Source organism: Colletotrichum phormii (genome assembly GCF_030913505.1).
Source record: "Colletotrichum phormii strain CBS 102054 chromosome Unknown BDP81scaffold_13, whole genome shotgun sequence".
Taxonomy (NCBI): domain Eukaryota; kingdom Fungi; phylum Ascomycota; class Sordariomycetes; order Glomerellales; family Glomerellaceae; genus Colletotrichum; species Colletotrichum phormii.
In genome coordinates, this window is record NW_026851455.1 from 444,668 (window position 1) to 469,081 (window position 24,414).

At 52.4% G+C, this 24,414-nt stretch overlaps 7 protein-coding genes across 7 annotated transcripts; 4 read left to right on the forward strand and 3 right to left on the reverse strand.

The window, feature by feature from the left end:
- Positions 1 to 2,192: 2,192 nt before the first annotated feature.
- On the forward strand, positions 2,193 to 2,872 carry BDP81DRAFT_322569 (ML domain-containing protein; the record flags this gene model as incomplete). The annotated part of the gene is made up of 3 exons (XM_060584709.1): positions 2,193 to 2,401; positions 2,484 to 2,700; positions 2,756 to 2,872. 3 exons carry the CDS (start codon positions 2,193 to 2,195, stop codon positions 2,870 to 2,872), a joined length of 543 nt encoding a protein of 180 aa, XP_060443708.1.
- Positions 2,873 to 3,240: 368 nt separating this feature from the next.
- Positions 3,241 to 3,795, reverse strand: BDP81DRAFT_462163 (V-type proton ATPase subunit F; the record flags this gene model as incomplete). Its single annotated transcript, XM_060593863.1, has 4 exons — positions 3,241 to 3,381; positions 3,445 to 3,579; positions 3,642 to 3,677; positions 3,739 to 3,795. The coding sequence occupies 4 exons, from the start codon at positions 3,793 to 3,795 to the stop codon at positions 3,241 to 3,243; spliced, it is 369 nt and encodes a 122-aa protein (XP_060443709.1).
- Positions 3,796 to 4,340: 545 nt separating this feature from the next.
- BDP81DRAFT_395571 (uncharacterized protein) lies at positions 4,341 to 5,772 on the forward strand (the record flags this gene model as incomplete). The annotated part of the gene is made up of 2 exons (XM_060588078.1): positions 4,341 to 4,586; positions 4,642 to 5,772. 2 exons carry the CDS (start codon positions 4,341 to 4,343, stop codon positions 5,770 to 5,772), a joined length of 1,377 nt encoding a protein of 458 aa, XP_060443710.1.
- Positions 5,773 to 11,316: 5,544 nt separating this feature from the next.
- Positions 11,317 to 12,318, forward strand: BDP81DRAFT_323185 (uncharacterized protein; the record flags this gene model as incomplete). Its single annotated transcript, XM_060584774.1, has 2 exons — positions 11,317 to 11,703; positions 11,767 to 12,318. 2 exons carry the CDS (start codon positions 11,317 to 11,319, stop codon positions 12,316 to 12,318), a joined length of 939 nt encoding a protein of 312 aa, XP_060443711.1.
- A 1,910-nt stretch (positions 12,319 to 14,228) lies between these two features.
- On the forward strand, positions 14,229 to 17,740 carry BDP81DRAFT_482179 (3-isopropylmalate dehydratase). Its single transcript, XM_060594991.1, has 4 exons — positions 14,229 to 14,786; positions 14,888 to 14,919; positions 15,063 to 15,137; positions 15,252 to 17,740. Exons 1-4 carry the CDS (start codon positions 14,687 to 14,689, stop codon positions 17,370 to 17,372), a joined length of 2,328 nt encoding a protein of 775 aa, XP_060443712.1. The 5' UTR covers positions 14,229 to 14,686; the 3' UTR covers positions 17,373 to 17,740.
- On the reverse strand, positions 17,684 to 19,322 carry BDP81DRAFT_377053 (uncharacterized protein). Its single transcript, XM_060586770.1, has 3 exons — positions 19,151 to 19,322; positions 18,907 to 19,068; positions 17,684 to 18,622 (listed from the first exon to the last, which is right to left on the reverse strand). Exons 1-3 carry the CDS (start codon positions 19,206 to 19,208, stop codon positions 17,853 to 17,855), a joined length of 990 nt encoding a protein of 329 aa, XP_060443713.1. The 5' UTR covers positions 19,209 to 19,322; the 3' UTR covers positions 17,684 to 17,852.
- A 920-nt stretch (positions 19,323 to 20,242) lies between these two features.
- BDP81DRAFT_395576 (uncharacterized protein) lies at positions 20,243 to 20,617 on the reverse strand (the record flags this gene model as incomplete). Its single annotated transcript, XM_060588079.1, has 1 exon — positions 20,243 to 20,617. The coding sequence occupies one exon, from the start codon at positions 20,615 to 20,617 to the stop codon at positions 20,243 to 20,245; it is 375 nt and encodes a 124-aa protein (XP_060443714.1).
- Between the last annotated feature and the right edge of the window lie 3,797 nt (positions 20,618 to 24,414).

Consider the following 24,414-nt stretch of genomic DNA (forward strand, 5'->3'; position numbering starts at 1 on the left):
CTGGGACCTCAACCCACCCTTTCGTTCGACGGTCGGTAGCGTAGAATGACTCTCGCCTCCTGTTGCGCTCCCTTCTCTCCAAAATCCTACGCCGTCGCCCGATGCCCCTTCTACCATCTGCGCCAGATGGCTCGACCCCTCACCAAGACAGACTAGGTTGGCCTCCAAGAGCTCGGTAAATGGCACGCTGCGTTGAACTCTACTGTGAGTGTGTACGCAGAAACGGAGGCATGGGGGGGCGGCCATTTGGGCTGCTGAGGTGTCATCTATCTGCCTCACCAAGTCATAGTTGCAGAAGTATCGGTACTTTGACCACCTTCAGTCAATGCTCTTCAGGTCCAGCACAATTGCGCGCCTCGAAAATGCGACCACGCGCGGCGCCTTTGCGAGCAGTTGTGGTCCTTCTTGCCCTTGGATTGACTGGTTGCCCAGAGCGCCCGGGTGCTCCAAGTACAGTACGACGCAGGGAGGACATCAGTGCCCGCTGCGGTCTCGAAGGTCGTTATCGAGCCTTTGCCGTTCATAATGCTCCTTGGTGGAGGGATTGACGGGAGGAAATGCGCTACCCTTTTGCTCTCTCGCCTCATCATTCTTCTCCCCCAACTGGAAATAGACAAACAAAACAAAGAGTCGCGGTTTTCCGTCGTCCATCCGCACCCAGCTGGCGTAAGGGCCCCGGCATAATTCGCGGCCGGTGTCTTTTTTTTTTTTTTTTTTGGCTAGGATCTCCCTGTCCTACGATCGCGTCCTCGAGACTTGTCCAAAAGTTTGCGACACTGATAGCCGGGGCTGCAGCTGAGTTGTCCGGTACTTGTTGACCACGGTCCCCAATCATCGTCCAAGCAGGTTGGCCACACTTTCCGGCTCACTCGAGCACTTTGTTTGCGCCAGCTTCCTGCACTCGACGCCGGGTTGATTGGTACACGCCGACGGACCCGTGCACCACGGTTTCTTTGGTGAGAAAGACGCATGAGATGGTGTGGCTCCTGGTGTGGCTACCTTTCCCCTCAGGTCATCATCCATGCCGTAGCACGACGTCTTGAATCGCGGACAGGTCTGCCCAATCACGAAACCTGCGCAGTCGAGACTTGAAGATGCTTGGATCGAAGTGCGCACCATGCAGTTGCGGTCCTGACACTGAGGAGCTTGGAGGAGCCAGCGGCTTGTGATGATGGAGAGACCCTGAACAGATTTGGCGGGCACTGGGCTTTCAATGCTGAGGTTGCTGTCTTGTCTGCTTCGGTTCTGTCCACGGGACCAAAGTTCCAGGGATCTTCCAGCGAAAGCTGGGCCGTCGAAACAGCCCAGCTATTCTCCGTGACAAGGCTCCAGCCGTCGCATAGGAGTGAGCACGAGCGGAGGCGAAAAGTCAAGCCCATCATTGTGGCTAGAATGCTGACAGCTTCTTCTCTTGTGGCGCTCCGTCTCGTTTGCGCATGGACGGCCTCTTCAATGCGCAAATGGTGACATGGCACTCGCGACGCAATTCAATGGTCGCAGCTCGTAGTGAAGTGATTCGGCCGTTTCAATCTCCAAAAGACGAAGGCGGGAGGTAATCTGGAGCTGGGAAGTCGATAACGAAAGTGGGATCTTTGGAGGGGAACGAAGCAGAAGAGTGGAAATTTTACGGTGGCCCGTGCAGTGCATCGACGACAACAGAATTGAATGTACCTTTTGGACCATTATTGAGGAGGCCCATCCGTTGTTCGCTCGCTGTTGTCTAGCAACAGGTATATACCAGAGGCCAGTCCTGTTTCTTCATTTCATCTGAATTTTCAGCCAATAGTCAAACATCTATACCTTCATGTACACATAAATATCCTCAAAGGGTACTGCTGGCTCTGCACCAAAGACATACAGTGAAAGGAACCTTGAATGTCGCCATGGTCGCTGGGGAAGGCAAAGGCGCTTGTCCCAGCCAAGGTCCACCTAGCTCCGCCCAATCAGAACAGCCCTTGGTTGTCCCCATGACGTTCTCCCTCCGAACCCAGCCCCGTTCGTTGCTCACCACCTACCAACTGTAGCCGCTCGCAGGAACCACTTCTCTACCACCCATCATCCTCACGCTAAACATCGAACCTCGGACGCCGACGATTACACACCGAGCATCCAACGAAGTCGAGCCCGTCGTCGTTCGAACCTCCAGATCCCATCTCCCTAATTACATCAAAACACCTAAACCTCTACTCGCGATGAGGTTTGCCACAGCTGTCATCGCCTTCCTCTCCGCCGGTCTCGCACCGGCCGGTGCCAGCGTCCTGGTCCAGAGAGACCAGTCCGTCATTGTCAACGATGACCTCAAAGTCCCCGGCGACTCGCCTTTGGAGCTCTGCCCCAAGTCCCACGATGAGGACATCGTCACAATCGACAGTGTAGACCTCTCTCCCAACCCCCCTCAGGCGTAAGTTGTTTGGAGCGGCCCAGTCTATGACGAGGCATACCGCAATATCGTGAAACGGGAAATAGCTAACATGGTGTTTCAGTGGCAAGGAGCTCGTCATCAAGGCTTCCGGCACCGTGAAGCAGAACATTGAGAAAGGCGCATACGTCCTTCTCCAGGTCAAGTACGGCCTCATTCGCCTTATCAGCACCAAGGCGGACCTGTGCGAGCAGATCGAGAACGTCGACCTGGAGTGCCCCATCGAGAAGGGTGTTCTCACCGTCACCAAGTCCGTCGAGCTTCCTAACGAGATCCCCTCCGTAAGTTCACCTCATCTCTGAGAATTTATTATCACATTATTGACCATATCCGTAGGGCAAGTACACTGTCTTTGCTGACGTTTACACCGCCGATGACGTCCCCATCACTTGCTTGACCGCTCAAGTCGTTTTCTCGCGCAACACCAAGAGCTTCTTCAGCTTGGAGCTTTAAATTAATTACAAGCATACGATGGTTTACGATGATGGGGCATGGGTTACAGTCACACGTAGCGATACATCCAGATTGCTGTTGGGGTTTCACTTCATCTCATAACACTGGTAGCATTAGGAATTTGGCATAACGCAGTTCAATTTCGCATGTGTGATGGATTCGTTTGAGGGTCCTTTTGAGTGTTCATTCTGCGTAGGAGTATCGGCATAATAATGCGTACGTACATAGGGTAGCGGTGCTCGGCATGTAGCTCGCAATTTATTCACGATAGGCCGGTATGGTCCATCCAACCCCCCGAATACGCTACCGGCGTATCATGCTTTTGCCTGTTGACCCATACTATCCCCGGCAAACTGTGAATGATATGCTTATTCGCCAAACAAACGGCGCACTCTGCGCAAAACACTGTCCTTCTCGGGGTCGTACGGGTGGTCCTTGCTCGGAATTTCGAGAACGGTCGGGAAAGCAGCGGTATAGGTATCGACGCGGTGTCTTATACGATCGGCAATCTGTTCCTTCAATCAGCTTGTGACCTATTGGCACACGTCTTCCTCCCCGCGATCGCTACTGACGTGTTGGTTGATGAGGATGATGCCAATGTCCTTCCTCGACGTGAAGGATTCAAAGGCAGACTCGATCGCAGCGGTATCCGTCTTGCCATCCACCACGAGGAAATTCTTTTCTTGGTCGGCACCCGTGCTGACGTGCTGTGCACTTGTTAGTTATCTCGAGCCGCAATCGGAATCGTCGTGGAGTCGAAAAAGCGCACCCCAATGCCAGCGAGGAGGAGGCCGGTGACCGAGTCCTAGTTTTGAAGTGTTAGCCTATTATAATCGCTCGCAGTGTTGAATACGCAAGTGTCCTACCTCGTCGCCGATAACGGCGAGGAACTGGCGGTCCTTCATATCTGCTTGCGAAGCCATCTTGGATGACTTGTGCGGTTGTAGGAGAGCTTGCGATGGCCCAGGAGGTCGGCGGACGGATTGACGTACTTGCCTTGATTACCTGTACTCGCAGCGCTCCACTCCAGCATCCTCACTGTGGCTGAATTGTTGTTAGCGCTGTCCTGCCAGGTACTGCCTGCTGGGGGCCGAACTGCTAACAGGCTCAGGTCGGATGAGGTGTGGGCGCTGCGACAAGCCAGACCCCACCTACAGCATTTCGGTACGTACTCTATCCAAGGTGCGCTTTCGGTTTACGGTCCATGCACATGTGTAAGGTACCCCTGTCGAAAGCTCCTCCTGCCTAGCAGCGGGACAATGGCCCAAAAATCAATAGACCCAGACTTCTTTGTAAACAATTTCACCTAGCGACGAAATCCACGACGACGACGACAACGACGACAAACGACATCGACATCGACACACCACTCGATCCCGTCGATCGCAAAAGCCGTCGCCTCCAAGGCCGCCAGAATTCTATCCGCCCAGAAGTCGCCTGTTGATGGGAAGCAGCGCAATCCGACGAGATGCCGCGTCTAGTGCGAAAGAAGCCGCTCTCTGAGCGCCTGAAGGCCATGCTGAATCCCATGGACTTCTTGCTCTGGCTGTCGGAAGAATTGGAGACGAGAGATTGGGACTCAAAGGCACTGGGCACACAGCTCGGGCTCGGCTGCAACTTTGTGTTCCTCCTCGCTAGAGCTAACTGCGTAGCATCGGAGGTCGAGGATGATGTGTTCAGCGATGGAAGCTCCGGGGGCATCGTCACCTACATTGTCAGTAGCATCGAGGTGTTTGGGTTGCGCATCATGGTTGCTAACAAGTTCTTAGGTGTGGCCCCTTGTCTGGATCCTTGGCCTCCTATCTGTAGCCAACGCCTTCTATACCATGTCGAGGACAAGGCAGTACCGCTTATTCCAAGTCAACGTCGAAGACAAGCCGCACACCCCGTCAGCCCAACGAGTCAAAGCCAGGTCCAGCCCGGCCGTCTCTTCGCCCCTCCGACTCTTGAACAACCTTATGTCTTCCGAGACTGCCGAGTCGCGAGCCCATCCCGACAGATCACACGACGTTTGGGAGCTGAGCGTCTGGGACCCTCTTCCAGTCTCTTTGCAGCTTTTCTGCCTCTTCAGCCCTGGCCATGTCCTCGTCTACATGATGTTCCTCCCTCTGGTGCCCTTGGATCCCAGACCGAGCGTCACAGTCTTCAACTGCATCGTGCTGCAACTTATCCTTTCCGTCCAGCTGATCTTCGTCCAAACTCGGTATGCTCAGCAGATCAAGGATACGGCCATCATCCACAAGGAGGTGCTTCACGAGTATGACACCAAGTTCGTGCGGCCACGCCTTCACCCGGTCGTTCGCGATGTCGGCACACAGTGTTCGCCTGAAGAGGCTGAGGATGAAGAGTCCTTTGTCGAACTGGGAACGCCTACGACCGTCATCAAGAAGGAGTTCGTGGTTACGCCCAATCCTCACGTCAAGCAGGAGGACCCGGTTCACACTCCTCCCATTAGCAGCTTCGCTTCTCGTCTCTTTACGCCAACGTCTAACAGGCGATCCGAGTCGTTCACCCCTGTGCCCAGCACTCGCTCGGTCCGTCAAAGTCTCCCGCCGGCACCCATGTACCAGTCAACTTCGACATCTACTGCGAACACCGGAACAACGAGCTTCGGGGGAAACTTGGGTGTGTTCAACCACGCAAACTCGCCCCTCAAGAAGACATCCAGTCTCAACGAGATGAACCAAGGCTTCATGTCGCCCCGCAACTCGAGAGAAATGGCTGCTCGGGAGCAGCGTCGAGGCAGCCCGTTGAAGCAGTCAGAGACTAGGAGATCGACTGGTTCAGATGCCCTCGACCACACGAGTGCTCCCGATTACAACCCCTTTGCCAGCGCGAAGAGGAACAGAAGCAATCAACAGGGGGAAAGGTATCCTTCTAGATGGTCGGGTTTCCACTGAGAGGGGTCGACATACGATATATGAAAGATGGGGGAAATTGCTCCGGGGAGCCCTTTTTTCTTGATGGCTTCAAACTTATTTACAGCAGCATATGGCGGCGTTAGGCTGGTTGGGGCGGATGGTCAATTCCTGGGCCGGCGTTCTTCTTTGTTAATCAACTATTCCGGTCTCAAGACTGAATTCGTATTCTTCTCAATCAACTTTTTCTTATTGAAGGTGCATTATTCCCAACATTGTTCTTGGTCTCCTTCCAGTGCTTCTTCGGATACATACGTGCCTCCATCTACCTCTTGATGATGCTTGAGCTTGTCTTTTAATAGTGGTGAAGGATGTCCAAAGTTGGCCTGCTATCTGTCCAGAACATTAGTGCCAGCCATGATAGATTCAGTACCAACAAGGCTAACGAGCTCTTCGCCTGCCCGCCTAAGACATACTCTACCATCAAGACGACGCCTACTTCCTAATGTCGAGAGGAGAAACTCTCCCGCTCGCCTACTCCGCGAGGTTAACCTAGTCCCATCTGACAGTTCTAACTGATGGAAGATAGCTAGGTATTCGTGATTCTGTCGAACGCAGCCTTTGCACTCCAATCTGCTCGAATGGGTTCCGGATGCCTTTGATCAACCTCTTTACACATGGAAACGAAGAAGAGCAGGCATATAGTTAAGCCTTGAACAGTCTTATTTCCCCCAACCCATACCAGTTCTTCCCTCGCAGTAGCTCAATGAGCAAGCTAGCTAACACAGGCACATGTCACCCGTTCTCAAATGATGTCTTGCCAATCTCTGGTTCCCGCCTCCATCAATCAGCCTTTCCCGCTGTCCCCTCGTGCGGATTCAAATTTCGCACCATGCCTTGCTCCATGTCCCCGAAGTGTATTTCAAAAATTGCCCTGCAGTGACAACTAACCCTCCAAAGCCTGCTTATTCATCCTCCCAAGCTTCCCCACAAGTCTCCAAATCGATTTCCTCGCCTGCGCTTGCCGCGTCCTCGAGATAATGGCGAGCAACAGCGCTCATGTCTTCCAAGCACTGAAGTAAGATATCATCTAAAGGATGTATATCCTCTTCTGCAGGTCCGATGATTGCTTCAACGTATTTGAAGTTCTTGGTGAGGCGTGGAACATTCTGTAATTTGCAGCGTCCTCTGGGGCGTGGAGTGCGGTATGTAATCGCATAGCCATCCTCCGGGCAGAAGACCAATATTGATAGACTGTGCAGGAGCCTAAAGTTGGGATCAGTCATGATAGCGGTCGCAATCGACGAGAAGATCCCCCAGCGAAGTGGTGTCGCCAGGTGGCGTATTTGTCCGAGAGGCAGGCCATTTCCATGCCGCAGAAGTTTCAGTGTCGCCCGATTGTGACAATACACCGTGTCCAGCTCGGGGCGGAACTTTCTGATAGGTACGTCACAGTTGGCGTCTTCGGAGAAGCGAAATTCGATACCGCTTGCCCTCGAGTTCTGTACGAAGTGGCGGGAGTCCTGGCAGACGTACATGAGGACAGAGAAGGCGGTGTAGACTGTGAATCGTGAGGAGTCTGTGCCTACACATAACTCCGGTTCGTCTTCGTCAGGCAGCCTGAGTTTCTAGATGGTCTGTCTGAGCTCGATGGGTAGGTGGGAGAATTTCCTGAAAGAAGCCATACTTGGTGGAGATCTAACTTGAGCTGAGTGAAGTGAGATGTTAGATTGAGTCCAGGCAGAAACAGTCAGGCTCAATATGCGGTCTGAGTAGAGAGATGGAAGGAGTTGATTGTAAAGCCTAGGCGAAGGAAAAGGAGACAATGATGGGGACGAAGATGGAAGGGAAAGGAATCTTCCAGTCGTAGGACGAAGAATGACAGGAGTCGCGATGTTGGGGTGGCGAGAGAGAAGAAAAGGAGAAAGGACCCTGTGAGTTAGAGAGACGTTGTGGAAGGAGGTCAGTCTGCTACGGCAGGAAGGCACCCTCGATGCTCAAATAAATCTTGAGAGAAGGCAGGTATGTCCAATACGTTGCACCTGCCCCCATCTAATTATTGAAATATTGAGAAAGACACAGGCAAGAAGCACCGTTAGGCATTCAAAAATGTGCCCCTCATCCGTGTGATTGGTATCTTCGTTTTCTTGTAAAGAACAGTTTAGCGATGCCTATTTGATTCCTCTCTCGTTCATTACTGCACGAACCTCATTGACATGTTTATGCTATGAGAGTGCTTTTGCCAAACGGAAGGCACTTTCTGTCTCGTACTCAACAAACGTCTGTATCAAGTATTGGACTCTCTTGAAAGTCTTCGATTCACGATTCCACCAGCGATGAGCTCTGCGTAATGTTCCGTCCATGTCGTTGAAACACTCCTCAATGATCTTCTCGAGTTCTTGCGTATACTCCCTCATGGATTTCGACAGGTGCGATGGGTCCCAGGTTTCGGATCCGTCAAGATCCTTCACATCAACGGTATATGTATGTGTGTCTTCCGCAGATACTTGGCGTAGCTTGCAGCGTGTCTTTGGTGCGTCGAAATAGGAGCCAAAGCAAGAGTCATGGGAGGGATTCTTGACGACCACGGACAGAGTCTCCAGTTTCGGAAAGTAGAACGTGAGCACCCAGGCTACTAGATCTAAGAACTCCTTCTCGCCGGGGATAGCCAAATGCCTTGTTTCTTGGAGAACGTGCTCGAAGTCGTCTTCGCTGGCGATGTCTTCCAGAGATGCCGGACCTTGGTTCTGGCAAAACAGGGTATCCATTTCTGGTTGATAATGTCGAAAAGGCACAGAAAATTCGATTTTGTCAGTGGCCGAGTCCGGGCGCGTAAATTTGATGTCACTCAGTCTGGAGTTCTGGACGAATTGGCGAGACTCGTGACAAACATGCATCAGCGCCGGGAAGGCAGTGTACACCAGCAACGACTGCGGTGTATCGCATGACGACTCAACAATGCAAACTTCTGGCTCGACTTCAGGAAGTGACAGATTCCAAATTTCGGCCCGAATTTCTGGAGGCAACTCGCCAAAGAGGTGGAAATGCATTGCGCAGGCGTAAGTGACGGATGTTCTGGTACACAGCCAGCAATAGAATGAAGAGGACAAAGCACGATGGGAAAGGGGAAGGGAAAGTGAGAAAATCAATTGGGTTGATTTAAATGCTCGGGAAGGAGCGTCGCCAACTTACAAGCAACTGCCTTGCACCTTGAGTCAGGGGTTGATAGCAGCAGCAGTTCATCGAGTCGTTGCGCCTCTGTGAGATTGGTTGCTCAAACCTGTCGTCCCTTCCTGAGCAAGGATCTCCCTTTCCAACCGCAACCCATCATTTCCGATCTCTTACATCGGCGCCGGACACACCTGGCAACGGGTTCGTGAGTTCTTTTGGTGGCATCGTTGTTTGTTTACTCTCTGCCTGTCTGACCATGCAGCATTTCTATCCCCGCATCTCCTCGAATTGAATTATGTCAACCCACTCAGCCCCAGCCACCGGTCGACCGCCCGATGCACCATCGTTTCGAGTCTTATCTAGACGTCCTGGACAACAAGTGTCCGAAGGGTTTGGCCGGAGGTCAACTCTAAGCGCGCGTTTAAGGGCCGTCTTTCCAAGCCGCCGGGCTGAGAAGGGTAGCACCCATCGGAATCAAGGGTACTAGGAAACCGCCGAGAAACCCCGTTCGAGATCTAGACACTCTCCAACAAGTCCTCCTCGAGTAGGTCGGAGCTCTGACCGTATCACTCGCTGGAACACGGCCAAGGAACTGGGCCGTTCTCGGAAAGCTCGATCATCTGAACCTGAGCATCTTCTCCGGAGAGCCAACACGATCGCCCATACACCAGCAACTATATCTTCAAGAGAAGAGCGTACACTGGAAGAACGTCGACTGATTCACCGGGAGCGCAGAGCCTTGAAGAAGAGCGGAGACTATCTTGGTGTCGCAGGAATCAACCCAGTCACCGGAGAGTTAGACGTTGAGACACCATCTACGACCAGCTTCAGCTCCGCTTCCTTGACTCTCGACCAAAAGCTGGAAACTAGACACAAGTCGGAGTCTCGACGTACGCGCCGAGGGGCCAAACTGTTAACAGAAGAGGTGACCAAGAAGCTCCAGCAGCGAGAAGAGCAAAGATTTGCCCGGAAAGATCGGGAAAAGGAGGCCATACGACAAGCACAGCGCAAGGTTCAGTGGCAACGCCATAGACAGCAGTGGTCTTCTGCCAAAGAGCCGATCCTTAGCCCGATTGCGCAGTCAACCAAGAGCATATCCACGCGCGGTAAGCTAGCTTGCGTCTACATTGGGCTCGTGTACTAACCAATAAGTCAGGTTCTGAAGCGAAAGACGCCCGAAATCTGCCCGAGCAACCAGGCCCTCATCGTTTGGGAATGGGCCATACTGATCCCAAATCTCATCTGCCCAAACATATCATCTCGGAAGAAAACGATGCTGATTCATCTGACACTGTGATACGAACCCCCCAAAGTAGGCGATCATCTTTGGCATCCACCACGGCCCAGGAATTCGGGAGAAACGGCCGCACTTTGGGCGGAGACCGAGGACCTGCACAGATGCCCCTCCCGTTTGGGAACTTGAACTCGCCTCACGGCACCAGTGAGAAAAGCCGGCCAAATCACTTCGGTCCCCAAGAAGCAGTCACCAGTCAGAGTCGAAAGGGCAAAATTACGGAAAAGGACTTGCCCCCCTTACCGCCAGGGCCTCAAAAGACGGTGTCTTTTTTAGGCCAGCGGTGCCCAGAGACAGAGCCGGGAGGCCGGCAAGCTCTCCGGGCCGTTTTCAACCCGATGCCTCTGCGGAAAGCAGACGATCAGGATCCGATGGGATACCACAGCAAGGAATCCTCAAGAAACCTGTGTCCAACTCCAGACAAAATCCTCATCCGTCGTTCGAGAACAGTACCAGCAAGCGCAAGCCTGACGCCTACAAACATCTCGAGAGGTCATATCCTGCGGGAAACATACCAACGTCCAGCACTGGAATACCAGCAGGAGACAACACTAAACCACTGGGAGGCAAGACAACTTATCCCACTGATCCGAGATACGGAAGCCCTGGACAGCGAAGAGGAATTGGCAGTAGCGCCACTAGTAGTGGCTTGCCGTTCATTGACCGGGGAAACTCACGAGCTCAAGGACCAGCAGGCAGCCAAGACTCATGGCCTACCAATCACAGCGAGCATATCCCCATTCGAGTCATCGTTGACATCCCAGAACGATCTGGAAAGCCCGCTCCAAGAGAACCCGTTGACTCGAGAGCATATCCACGCGCTGCAGGACAGCCTTTGCAGGGTGACCCAAAAGCCGTCAATCCTGGAAAGTCTCACCTTCGAGGGCCGAGCAATAACTCCAGAAAGGATGGAGATCCACGAGGACGTGATACATCAGCGAGAAGTAGGAAAGACGGAGGCTCTCAAGATAAAAGCTGCTACCACACCCATCACCACCACTATTGGCTGCGGCCAAGGTCTTTCACAGTCGAACCTATGCCAAAAGCAACCCGAGAGCAAATTCAGCGAAAGCTGGAGCATGTTGCAGAATCGACGCGTGAGTCGACGATGCGGCGAACAGATGTCAACATCAACAGAAGACATATCGACCGAAAAAGTGCGGCATCTGAGAACTGTCAAAATAAGGACCCAGGCTTTGGCACCAAAAGCAAGCCAAACGCTGACCCTCCAGCATCAAAACGATGCGATCCAGGAGGAGGTCGGGAAATACTCTGCGAAAAATTTGGCAGACAGCGACAAGCAGGAGAGCCAAGCCGAGGACCCTGTCACATCACACATGTCCACGTCTACATCACCCCTAGCCGTGTTGGAGCAAGCCACGCAGCAGGGCCAAAGCAAGATCGCATCGACGGGGGCGGCGCGGGCCGCAGTGACCAATTCGGGCAAAAGGACGGCGGAAACTCGGAAACAGAGCCTCCAAGCCAGCGGAACGCCCAGAACGCTGCCTGTGAGTCTCAGGAAGCCTCCTCCCGACTCTGTTCCGAGTAGGAGATTGCGGAACAAGTTCAAGATCATGAGGTTCTCGAACAAGAGCCCGTCCAAGTCAAACAACACCGTGGCCAACGTTATAGAGGCGGACAACAGCCACAAGAGTTTGAAGGCGTTTTGCGTCATGAATGGGAGAAACGGCAACCCGCAGAATACACCAACGGAGAGCAAGGAATTGTCAGCAGCCAGTCAAGCCAAGTTGAAAGCTGGCTGCAGCACGTCAACGACCCTGGTGAACAGCGACTCCGAAGGCGGCGACACCGGAGGTCGTTTGAGAAGAGACGTGTTGAATAAGCGTGTGCTAAAGTGCGCCACCGACGGCAAGCAGATTGCGGGGAGCTTGGCTCGATGGTATTGGAGAGCCGTATCACCTTGCTTTGACCCGACATCGCCTGTCAGAAAGCGACTTGATGTCAACGAGTCAACTTGGACGGACGTTGGGATGTTTCTCGTTGCGCTGAGCAGCGGATTCGTCTTATTGGCGGCAGCGGTCCGGATCGCGCAGGGAATTGCGTGGGTGATCCAGATGGTGCAAGGCCTGCTGGGGGGTTTGATTGCGATTCTCGGTTCCTGACAGCCGGTGGTGACGAAAAAGGGAGGTTGTGGAGGAAAGCTTGGCGTTGGAGCCCGACCAACCGCCGATCGGCGCTGTAGGGACCAGGTCGGCTGGGTGAGGCGCTACGACGGCCATACTCCGTACATCGGCTGGGTTGGGGGAAAGCAATGTTTGATAAGACGGAGGCCGAAAGCGCAGTGTCAAATGCACATGATACGAGTCGAACGGGCGCTGTTTGAGCTTGTGTGGGGTAGTGGTAGGCCAAGCATGCAGCTTGAAGGAGATCAACACTGTTGAGTCTTGAGACTTGATTACCTACCTTGCTTCTCGAGTGCTTGGACGAGGTTGGCAATGGCAGGTGGCCGGGTTGTTGACGAGTTGACACCAAGTATTGATATGCCGGTATGGCTATTCTCATTAATCAAACAGAGTTGCACCACAGAACGAGCAGCCCGGGTATGCTTTTGAAATGCATAATGAAGTCGGCACCTCGGGCTCGGGTACGGATACGGGTAGACGTTATTGGGGAGGGTAGATGTTCTCCGGATTAGCTTGGAGCGCTTGTTGGGATGACCGTGAGAGGACCGGCCGATGCGGTGAAGCTGCCATTGCCTCATGCCGGACCTGGACATTGCGTTTTGCGACAGCAGCGGCGGGCGATCGAGGCCCTATCATGTTATCGCGCAGTTCTGCAGCGTCATCATCGAGTAAGCCTCGGCGGGCGGATGTTGCATCCAGCTCCAGGATGGGATTCAGGGATTGTTGGTTCACTGCCACTTTTGCTTGGATGGACGGGCGACACTCCGTGATTCCGTAATGTGGCACGTACTCCTTTTCTCGGAGGTCTTGGGATTGAGTGCTACTATTCGTGTACGAAGTACAGATGTGATACCACTAACTAGCTAGAGCCAGCAAATAGTCGGTTTGAGAGTCACAGCAAAATAAGGGCCAGAGACAAGAAAAAAGTCAGCAACGGCAAACGGCGGAACAAAACGGAGACGGTGACTGGGCCCAGCGTGGCATAGAGTACAAGTCGGACACATGAGAATTCAACGGGTTGCTGTTTTGGGCGGCGCTGAGCCCATTGAAAGCCCATATTACTCGTCAGATTGCGGGCTCTTTGCGTCTCACGTGCGGGACGTGTAGTCAAGCGGTGGAGATGTCAAGTGCCGTCGTATTAACGGTATCCTCTCCGAGACTGGGAGAGATGATTTTTTTTTTTTTTCAAGCATCAAAAGAGTCACACTTTGATGTGGTCTACGGAGTACCTCATGGTGGATATGTGGCTCCCCTTTTTGACGTGTCCAGTTTTGCCCGTCTCGCCAAACATCCAAGACTGTAGAGATGGAGACGGGACTTGGAAGATGGCTGTGATAATGTGGCGTGTGTTGAGAGGTCTTGTCCGGATACATAAAATGGCCCGAGTTCATGGCAGCATTTGGAAGGTTCTCAACCTTCTCAGGGCGCTCAGAGTGGGATGCGGGACCCCCGGGCCAGGGCACCTTGCGGCGGCGGGCCAATCCGCGGGCGTCATTTGCAAATCAGGGCGCTGTACCCCGCGTTCACAGGTCTTCCGTCGACCGGACCCACTGCTGGCTGGAGCTGGCACCTCCGATCATCGGACACACTTGGGAACTTTTCGTCCCAAAGCATCACCAGCACACCAGGTACTAAGGTAGGTGGTCACAGTTGATTGTTTCGTTTGGCCCCAGGTAGAGACGTAGCAGCTAGCTAGGTCAATTTCGGGTGTATTTTCTGCATTGCGTAGTGGGAAGAAAGGGTTCGAGGTACCTGCGGTTTGCGGGCACTTTTGCAAGAGGGGCGGGCGGGCGTACGTGCTTCTCTTCCTTGTCGCCCTTGCAAGTCGCACCTCTTTCTCGCTCCGATTTCGTACCTTGTTCTTTTTTCTCTCTCTCTCTCTCTCTCTGACTCTATGTATCTCTTTACCGAGTAATTTGATTCAGGTGTCCCAACTCTAAGCAAAGCAAGCACCTACCTCAGACACACAGAGGGACGAAGGCCCCCCGGTCCGGCAGATACATATTGAGCTGCTCTTCCCCCACACCCCTGGCCACACCTTCCCTCCGACTCAGGATTTTTCTACGTTTTGTAACCCTTTTTTCCTTTTCTTCTTCCCTTTCCCCAAACGCCTCTCATCCCACGAACACTTCCCATCACCTCTCACCAAACCCTCCCTCTCCGTCATCCACTACTCTAGACTCCCAATTGCATACAAACAGAGTCACACCCATCGACTGCTCTCACACCAGCTTGATTTTGATAAGGAAGCTTGGGAACCTCCTCCCTCGCACATTCAAACAGGTCCCTACAATTGAGGCCGACTTGAGCTTTTGAACCTTCTCCCCGTCTCCCCGAGTTGCACAAAATGCCCGTTGCCGAAGGCACCCCGCAGACTCTCTACGACAAGGTCCTCCAGGCCCACGTCGTAGACGAGAAGTTGGACGGCACGATCCTGCTGTACATTGGTAAGTCCTGCGTCATGCTACCTACCACTCCTACGATCTGATCTTGATCCTACGCGGGAAACGGGAAAGAATTCATTCGCTGACAATGAGACGCAATGCAGACAGACATCTCGTGCATGAGGTCACCTCTCCTGTACGTTTGACGCTTGCTCCTGTTCCCCCCCCCCCCCCCTCGTCCCCCTTCGCTATCCGCTGCCACCGCCGCCTTCGCACTCCGGCTCGAATGACGTCGGTTGATCGACCCCACCATGACACCTCGCTAACAAAGGGCTGCAGCAAGCATTTGAGGGTCTGAAGAATGCAGGCCGCAAGGTCCGCCGACCGGACTGCACCCTCGCGACCACCGATCACGTAAGTCTTCTTTTTCTCCCATTTCCCACACGTGCGTGCGCATGCGAAAAGCATCGCTCTCGCCCAATCTCAGTTCAGCGGTGGTGGTACAATCGCTAACATGTGGCTGGTCAGAATGTTCCCACTTCATCGCGGAAAGGCATGAAGGACATCGGCTCCTTCATCGCCGAGGATGACTCCAGAGTCCAGTGCATGACCCTCGAGGAGAATGTCAAGGACTTCGGCCTCACATACTTTGGCCTCGGCGACAAGCGCCAGGGTATCGTCCACGTTATCGGCCCCGAGCAGGGCTTCACCCTCCCCGGCACCACCGTCGTCTGCGGTGACAGTCACACCTCGACCCACGGCGCTTTCGGTGCCCTGGCTTTCGGAATCGGTACCAGTGAGGTAGAGCATGTCCTTGCGACCCAGTGCTTGATCACCAAGAGGAGCAAGAACATGCGGATACAGGTCGACGGAGAGCTGGCCCCCGGCGTCAGCTCAAAGGATGTTGTCTTGCACGCCATTGGCAAGATCGGAACGGCTGGCGGTACCGGTGCCGTTATCGAGTTCTGCGGTTCCGTCATCCGCAGCCTCAGCATTGAGGCCCGCATGTCCATCTGCAACATGTCCATCGAGGGCGGTGCGAGAGCCGGCATGGTCGCTCCCGACGATATCACCTTTGAGTACCTGAAGAACCGCCCCCTGGCGCCCAAGTACAACTCGGACGAGTGGCACAAGGCCGTCAAGTACTGGAAGTCTCTCCAATCCGACGCCGACGCAAAGTACGACATTGACGTCTTCATTGACGGCAAGGACATCATCCCTACCATCACTTGGGGCACGAGTCCCGAAGACGTCATTCCCATCACCGGCGTCGTCCCCGACCCCGAGACCTTCTCCACCGAGAACAAGAAGGCCGCCGGCCGCAGAATGCTCGAGTATATGGGCCTGACCCCCGGAACCCCCATGGAGGACATTCCCGTCGACAAGGTCTTTATTGGATCCTGCACAAATTCCCGTATCGAGGACTTGCGCGCCGCGGCCCACATCGTCAAGGGCAAGAAGATTGCGGCGAACATCAAGCGCGCCATGGTCGTCCCCGGCTCTGGTCTCGTCAAGACCCAGGCCGAGGCCGAGGGCTTGGACAAGATCTTCGAGGCCGCTGGCTTCGAGTGGCGTGAGGCTGGTTGCAGTATGTGCTTGGGCATGAACCCCGATATCCTTGCCGCCAAGGAGAGATGCGCGTCCACCAGCAACAGAAACTTTGAGGGTCGCCAGGGTGCCGGTTCCCGCACTCATCTCATGTCCCCCGTCATGGCTGCTGCTGCCGGTATTGTCGGCAAGCTGGCTGATGTCAGAAAGTTGGAGGGATACCAGACCAGCCCTAAGCTCCAGGCTACCATCACCCCCGACAGCGAACCCCAGGTCGACGAGCGGGTCGAGGAGAGCGACTCTGAGAAGGAGGCCATTGCCGACCAGCCCGAGGACAACGAACCCCACACCAACACCATCTCGGCCGGTAGCTCCACGGGTCTTCCCAAGTTCACCAACCTCAAGGGTATCGCCGCCCCCCTGGAGATGTCCAACGTCGACACAGACGCCATCATCCCCAAGCAGTTCCTCAAGACCATCAAGCGCACCGGTCTCGGCAGTGCCCTCTTCTACGCCCTCCGCTTCAACGAGGATGGCTCCGAGAACCCCAACTTCGTCCTCAACAAGGACCCCTACCGCGGCTCCAGGATCCTCGTCGTCACCGGCCCCAACTTTGGCTGCGGTTCCTCGAGAGAGCACGCCCCCTGGGCTCTTAACGACTTCGGCATCCGCTGCGTCCTCGCGCCCTCGTACGCCGACATCTTCTTCAACAATACCTTCAAGAACGGCATGCTGCCCATCATCATGTCCGACAAGGAGAAGCTCGAAAATATTGCCGACGAGGCGCGCGCCGGCCGCGAGGTCGAGATCGACCTGCCCAACCAGCTCATCAAGGACGCCGACGGCAACACCCTCGCTTCCTTTGACGTCGAGGAGTTCCGGAAACACTGCCTCATCAACGGTCTCGACGATATCGGCCTGACCATGCAGCAGAACGACAAGATTGCCGACTACGAGCGCCGCATGTCCCAGCTCACCCCCTGGCTCGACGGCACAAACTACCTCAAGAGGGATCCCAAGACCGGTCGTCTTCTCGCCAAGGCCGTCCCCGTCCCCAAGACGAACCGGGGCGAGACCAAGAAGGAGCCTCTTGAGTGGTAAGGTGCTCGGACACGGGGGAAAAAAAGAAAAAAAAAAGAGGCAAATAAAACCACAAAAGATTGGATTGGCTTTTTTTTTTTTTCAAAAACTAGGGAGTTTAAATCATGTAACGTGTCTACGATACGAATCTGGGTTACGGCTTTTTTGCGGGGACATGTTCACCTTGTCCAGAGATGACATTTCTCATCACACTGGCGGCGATATTGGGAATTATTCAAAGAATAAGGGATGGATTTGGTTTACAAGTGGCTTTTTTCTCTCATATCAAAAGCCATTGGAAAAAAAGTTTTCGATAAATTAGATGCGCAGTTCGTCACATTAACGGAGCTTTCGCAACACAACATTTTCAAATCTCATGACTGCTCTTGACTTTTGTGTATCTTCAATGGATACCGTGAAATCGTGTTGGCTTTGTGTATTCATCGATAGACGTTGTAACGATGCTGATAGTATGACCTGGATTCCAAGCACTAACAATATCTAGAAATCCCACCCAGCCTCCCTCAAGATCCCAACATGCACCACAAACCCAGACTCGATCCTCAACCCCTCCGGCAGCAACGCATCCGGCACGCGCCAGGTGCGAAAGTCGCGATGGAACGCGCCGATCCATTCCTGAAAGACGTCGGGGCTGCGGAGCTGCTGCGCCACGATGCAGACGCACGGCTCGGACCGGTCCGCCGTCGTCGTTGAAGAGGAGGAGACGTTGTTGTTGTTGTCGGCCTCGTCTTCTTCGCGGTCTTGTTTCTGAGCGCGGAGCCGGAGACGAGCGAGGTCGGCGGTGGTGGAGACGAGGGGCTCGACGAGGGCTTCGTTGTAGATGCAGTCGCAGCAGATGACTGCGTCGAAGGAGCGGGCGGTGGTGGGCGGGACGCCGGTGAGGGATGAGTCTGGGGTGTCGGTTTCCCAGTCTAGGGGGTGGAAGGAGATTGTTCCTAGTGTTGTTGATGATGAGGAAGAGGTAGTAGTTGTTGTTGAGCTTGCTGTTTTACGTGAACGGCGTGAGGTTGAAGAAGAAGACGAGGACTTGGGAAGGGGATTCGCTTCGAGGTTCTGGTGGATCATGCGCGCGACGTAGGGCTGGTCTGTTAGGATGTAGCGGGCGATGCGCGGGGCGAGGAGGAGGGCTGTTAGGGGGGAGATGCCGCAGCCTAGTTCGAGGATTGTCGAGGTTGGTGTGAAGAGTGGTGAGAAGGGGGAGGTTGGAGATGAGAGGTAGGTTGCGAAGAGGGGTGTTATTTTCCAGAGGACTGTTTTTTTTAGGCCTTTAGTTACGGTTTGCGGGGTTTAAGGGGATTGAGGTTTACTGTGTTGAAGGCTGAGAGATGAGAGGTGATGGAGAGATGGTTTGAGTGATGAGTGATAGAGACGAGGTGAGTAATAGGAGTGATGTGAGGTTGCGAATAAGTTTTGACTTTAATGACGAGCGGGACTTTGATGAATAAACGGGGGACACGAAATAGGGTTGTGAAGTGTGAAATGAGACGTCTGTGAGAATCAATCTAGATCCATGGAGAAATGTAGAAATTCTGACCGGCCCCGGTCGTGCCCCCTGCGCGGGTCGATGAGAGGACCGTGGGGGACTGGTGGACCGTGAAGTCTCTGCCCGCCAGCGTCAAGGAGAGTTCAGTGGCTTTTGGGTCGATGAAGCCCAGATTCGAGGACGGGATGTTGTGGGAGAAGAGGAAGAATGTTTCTGTTCGGCACGTTGAAGAGTTCCCGTGTAAGTCGTTTTGCTGGGTTACGAAGTCTTTTGGTTGGGTAGTAGGATGACTTACCCTCTTCGGGATCGAGAATTTGATCTTCAAGGGTTGAGATGAGAGCTTTTACGGCCATGGTTGCTGGCGATTCTCTGAGCTAGAACAGAGGGGTGCACGGAATTCGGCTAGATGAGGGTAATGCTGAAGATGTTGGTACGTCTACGGTTCCATCTTGGCGTGTCTATTTTAGCGAGCTGATGTGGTTGCGGACAGGGTGTCAGAGGATCGAACCGCGCGCGCAGGTTGCGGAAGAACGGACGCACGGTTGGGCCGAATGTGGAGAGTGTGAGAGAGATTTGGGGGCAGTTTTTCGGCGAAAAAAAAACGCCGTGGGGCTCAATGCCGACGACATGTCTTCCGGGGTCCCCGGCTTAAATTGGAGACCCGCATCAGCCCGTTCAATCCAATCTGTCAACCCCCTTTGAGAAACCCCTTCTAAAAGGAAACAAGCTTTCCAGGGAAGTGGTAGCTATTGGTGGAATACGCGTAAAGCCGGATTTCTCGCTTTTAACTCGGATCTATCACAGAGTCGGCTTTGGAGTCTCATCGTTTGAAGGTTCTGGGCTGGATTTGGATAGACAAAGTTATTGTTGGTATCCCTATCACAAGGAAGTTGGTTCGAACCGTAGGGTCCTGGGGGTAACGAAGTATCAGTATCTCTATATCAATTAATTCTGCGTAAGGAGTAGAAGGGAGATTCCAACCGGAAGTTGGGTGGACCGTCGAGGTGTAATTGTACCCTCTCGAGGTGGCCCCTGCTCTACCCTTACTCACGGTCGAATTGGGCTTCCAATCCGACAGTTATGATGTAGTTTCGGATAGATTCACTTTTTCCTTCTACCGCTCTCACTCTAAAAAGTATGGAATACAGTAAACAAACAGCTGCTCCCTTCCAGGATTCTAGGTTACACATCAGTCCTAGGCCAAAGTCTTCTGCAGAGCCTTCAGCAGACTGTTGAACTAACTTGCTTCCTATCATCCCAAAAAAAGACAAAATTCGTCCCAATTTCGCTGTGTCGTACTTTGGACAGAAAAACTAGAATGCGTTAGCAATGTTGTCACAACTGGAACTTCAAGTAGGACAAGGAATGATCCTTACAATCAAACTGTCTAAGCAACCCATCCCCACATATTCTTGATGCTCTTGCAGACATTAATGGGCGCCTCGTTCTGCTCAAAGACGAGATCGCAGACCTGGTTCTCGGCGGGGGTGACCCAGCAGGCGTAGTTGCCGTCAAAGTCAATGCAGATGGTGGCGGCGAAGGCGCCGCCGCCGCCGCCCTGGTGGACCTGGCATGTCTGGTTGACGGTGGTGACGACCTGGAGGTCGCGGGACTGCCACTTCCAGTCTGCTTTGTCGATGCTCTCGAAGAGGAAGCCCGTGTCGGCCTTGCGGGTCCCCGGGTCGAGGCCCTGGGTGCAGTAGTCTGTGGCGACGAAGGAGGCGCCGAGGAGGATGGTGGGGAAGAGGGTGGAGAATTGCATCTGTGGAAGGGGCGGGATGGTGTGGTTAGTTTTTTTGTGTCTGAAGGGGCTTGGGTGGTTGGGAGTGGGTGTTGTCTTACCTTTGCGGTGTTGGGTTGAAGGACTTGGAGTGAGAGTGTTGATTGGGATATGAGTGATTGGAAGAGGTGGCAGAGACCGTGAAAGAAAGTGATGGTGAAATAGTGACTGTGATAGTGAGAGACTGGAAGATGCAGTGTGTGCTGTGTGAGCTGTGTGATGAAGAGCTTTTGGATCGAGTTACGGCGGTGATCTTGTCAATACTTATATCCATGAAATGAAGGCATCTAGATTATCCATCTTGGCATCACGGCATCATAGCGTGTAAGTCATTTGTGAATCCGACGTTGTCCCCAAAATAACACACTGTTTTAAATTGAGTGAGATTATGATCTAGACCGAGGACTCCGACTCCCAAGTCATTTGGTCACTGCCTCAATCAAAAGAGGAAAAGTAAACTGTTGTTTGGATATTTCCATCGTCTTTGTCGATTCAAGCAAGTCTTGGGGAGCCTTGAGAGGCGCAAAAGTCAAATTAATTGTAGTGTACTAGTATGTGCGTTGAGAAGTTTACTGAACTGCCGGTGGGATCGCATAAGGTAACCTCGCCCGCAAAATAGATTCCGCAGAATTAAAGTCCGCGGGAAGCATACCGCGGGATCGGGCTTTTACCCCACTCACGGACGGGAGACGGACTTTTAGCTATGTAGTACGTAACGGCATTGGAACGTGCCTGGATCCATAGGGCAGTGAGGGTGCACGATAGGTGTCGGATTGGAAGTCTAATTCGACCGCGGATAAGGGCAAGAGCATGGACCACCTCGAGGGGGTACACTTAGACCTCGACTACCCACCCAACCTCCGGTTGAAATCTCCCTTCTACTCCTTACGTAGAATTAATCGATATAGAGATACTGATACTTCGTTACCCCCAGGACCCTACGTTTCGAACTAACTTCCCTGTGATAGGGATACTAATATTGATTAATAGTTAAATTCTACTATCGTAGATCAGTAAGGTATCTTGTAAAACAGAAGAGATGACCCTTTAATACCGGACGAGATAGAGGAATCGTGTTAACTTTACTTTACGAGAGGAGACACCAAGAAACGACCCTCTAATACTGGACGGGATAGAGGAATCGTGGCTCCTTGACTACTCACGAGAGGTAGGCATCTATCACGTCAGTAACGCCTTCGACGGTCAACCGGCCAGATGCCTCGAGCGTCCGACGACCGACCAAGGACCCTTTTCTTATACCGACTTCCTCGTAGCAAGACCGTAAATTTGAGTCTGTCAAGTATACCAACCACGGCTAGCCTGCGCGACAATTATATCTATTTTCCGTAGCCCGTAACTTATGCCCGCGCGATAATACACCGACTATACCTTCCGACGTATAAAGTACGAGCCCTTCGACCTAAATATAAAAGGGCACTACGCGACCGAGGAAGAAAGGAGATCCTTTAAGTAGACTGAAGCGTAGATCTTAAGTATGCCTCTGGATTACAGATAAGCCCTGATTAGCACCACGGATCTTGATAATTATCCGACGACCTTACCTTTGATAATACCGAATTGCCGATTACCAAGAAAATCGTAAAATACGAACTATAACGTATAAAGGATTTTTTTTTATTGTTTTTCATTCTAATCGATTAGAAGTAGATCACTGACTAGCGGTAATTTGTCTAATGTATATATGCCTCCCGGGTGTCTATTTAGGGAGAAACGCCACGTGATTGAGACGTCGTTAGGCTACCTATAATCTACTTGTTGGAACAGCAAAGGCTGATAAGGAGTAATAGGCAGGTACCATGGGCTGGCTGGCACCTGCCCTGGGCGAAGTGAGACAACTGGCTTAGTCATCACGGCCGGATAAAGGTGGGACAACCACCCAGGCCGTCACTACCTACTTCGACCGACTCCTGCCTACAATGTAAGATAGAAAAAAACAAGAAGAACAAGCAATAGGATCACCAACAGACGAGTGATAATTGCTACCACTATTTGTCGTATACGACCCCGTGAACCAACACTACTCTAACAAAGTATAAAAAACCGAGATAGATAGTGTAAAAAGAAGACCAAGATAGCGGCTAAGCCCGAGGAACCCACGGTAATAAGGCCAGGAATAATAACGAGATCTAGCGCCCGTTAATAAGAAGGGGCGGGATCGAGCCAGACCCCGTCAACCCAAGCTAGTAACGATAATCTCCTGATGCTACAACCAATGAGGGGCTCGAGCTTGAGCCCACCGAGGTCAAATACGCCGGCTGCCATAAGTACGAGCAATAGCCAGGGCACGGCTATGAGCGAATCAGCTCGAAGGGCAATAGATAGGGTACCTATACCCCTGAAGTAGCTGAGTATTAACGATGCGTATTAGGGAGAATAGACATTCAATCTATCGGACATGCTGGACAGCGAACAGATTGATGCCGCCCTTATATTCTTAATGAAAGTATACGCCAAGCAAGGCCTCGAAGGGCAATCCCTCTTCTACTAGGTCAACGATGACCTCGGCGATTAGCCAGACGAGTAGTTCGCAAGCGCCAGATCAAAAATCATCAAGGAAGTCATTTACTTCCTCTATTATCAAGGCGTGCTGCCGGACCAAACGCCGGCTCGGGCACCGTATAAGACTCTTACGGCAACGGTAGCAGCTACGGAGTTCACCCTATAGACCTAACTATATATAGACCGTGTATTATACCGATATAATAACTTCAGCTAATGAGTAAAGAAACCGGAATTCCTCTTTAAAATTATAGAAGGAAGGATTGCTTCAAGCATAGCCTGACCGGCGGTCCGTTAGACGCCGGTTCCTTTAATTGCAATTACGAGCCCGAGCTTACCGTCGAGATTATATATCATGAGCCAAAGCGGCGATGTACGAATAGAAACGCGTTTAATTATATATAGCTAATAATTTAACTTGATATTATACAAATTATATTAGGAGCAATACCAGACCCTTATAAGCCCGAAGTAATTAACGGACCTTATTAAAATATTCCTAAAAAAGAAAAGTATATAGGGGGGAAGTACGAGGTCCTATAAGAGACCTTAACTATATTTTATAACTATTATGAGAAGGTAGGAATTAAGAAATACTAATATTACTCAGCTATTATAATTATACTTATAGGTAAGGCGGAGGAGTATTATGTTACGAGCTGGACAAGGCAACCAACTGTGGCACAAAGCAAAAGCTTCGATAATAATGACTCCGCATCATTTTCTCTTGTTCTGCATTATATAGCTACGCCATGACGGGACCAATTGTGACATTTCCTATCAGCACACTTGGTGCTACGGTCACGTGATAAGCGTGGCCTCTGTAGAGAGTGCGAAATGAGCAAAGCGATTGAAGCACGCGCAGAAGAGCAAAGCGAAAGAGCAAGTGAACGTCAATGGTAGGTGATGGGTGATGTGTATCTTCAAGGTTGACCCCCTTATGTGGAGGGTTACGGTCAGACTGTCTTAAGTACAGAGGCCACGCTTATCACGTGACCGTAGCACCAAGTGTGCTGATAGGAAATGTCACAATTGGTCCCGTCATGGCGTAGCTATATAATGCAGAACAAGAGAAAATGATGCGGAGTCATTATTATCGAAGCTTTTGCTTTGTGCCACAGTTGGTTGCCTTGTCCTGCTCGTAACAATAATAAAGGGGTCTACTGATTCGTTTTATATAACCTAGATAAGCACGTAGATCTCTATATTTTTAAATTACAAATAGTCCGTGAGATTAAGGGAAAAGGAACACTAACCCT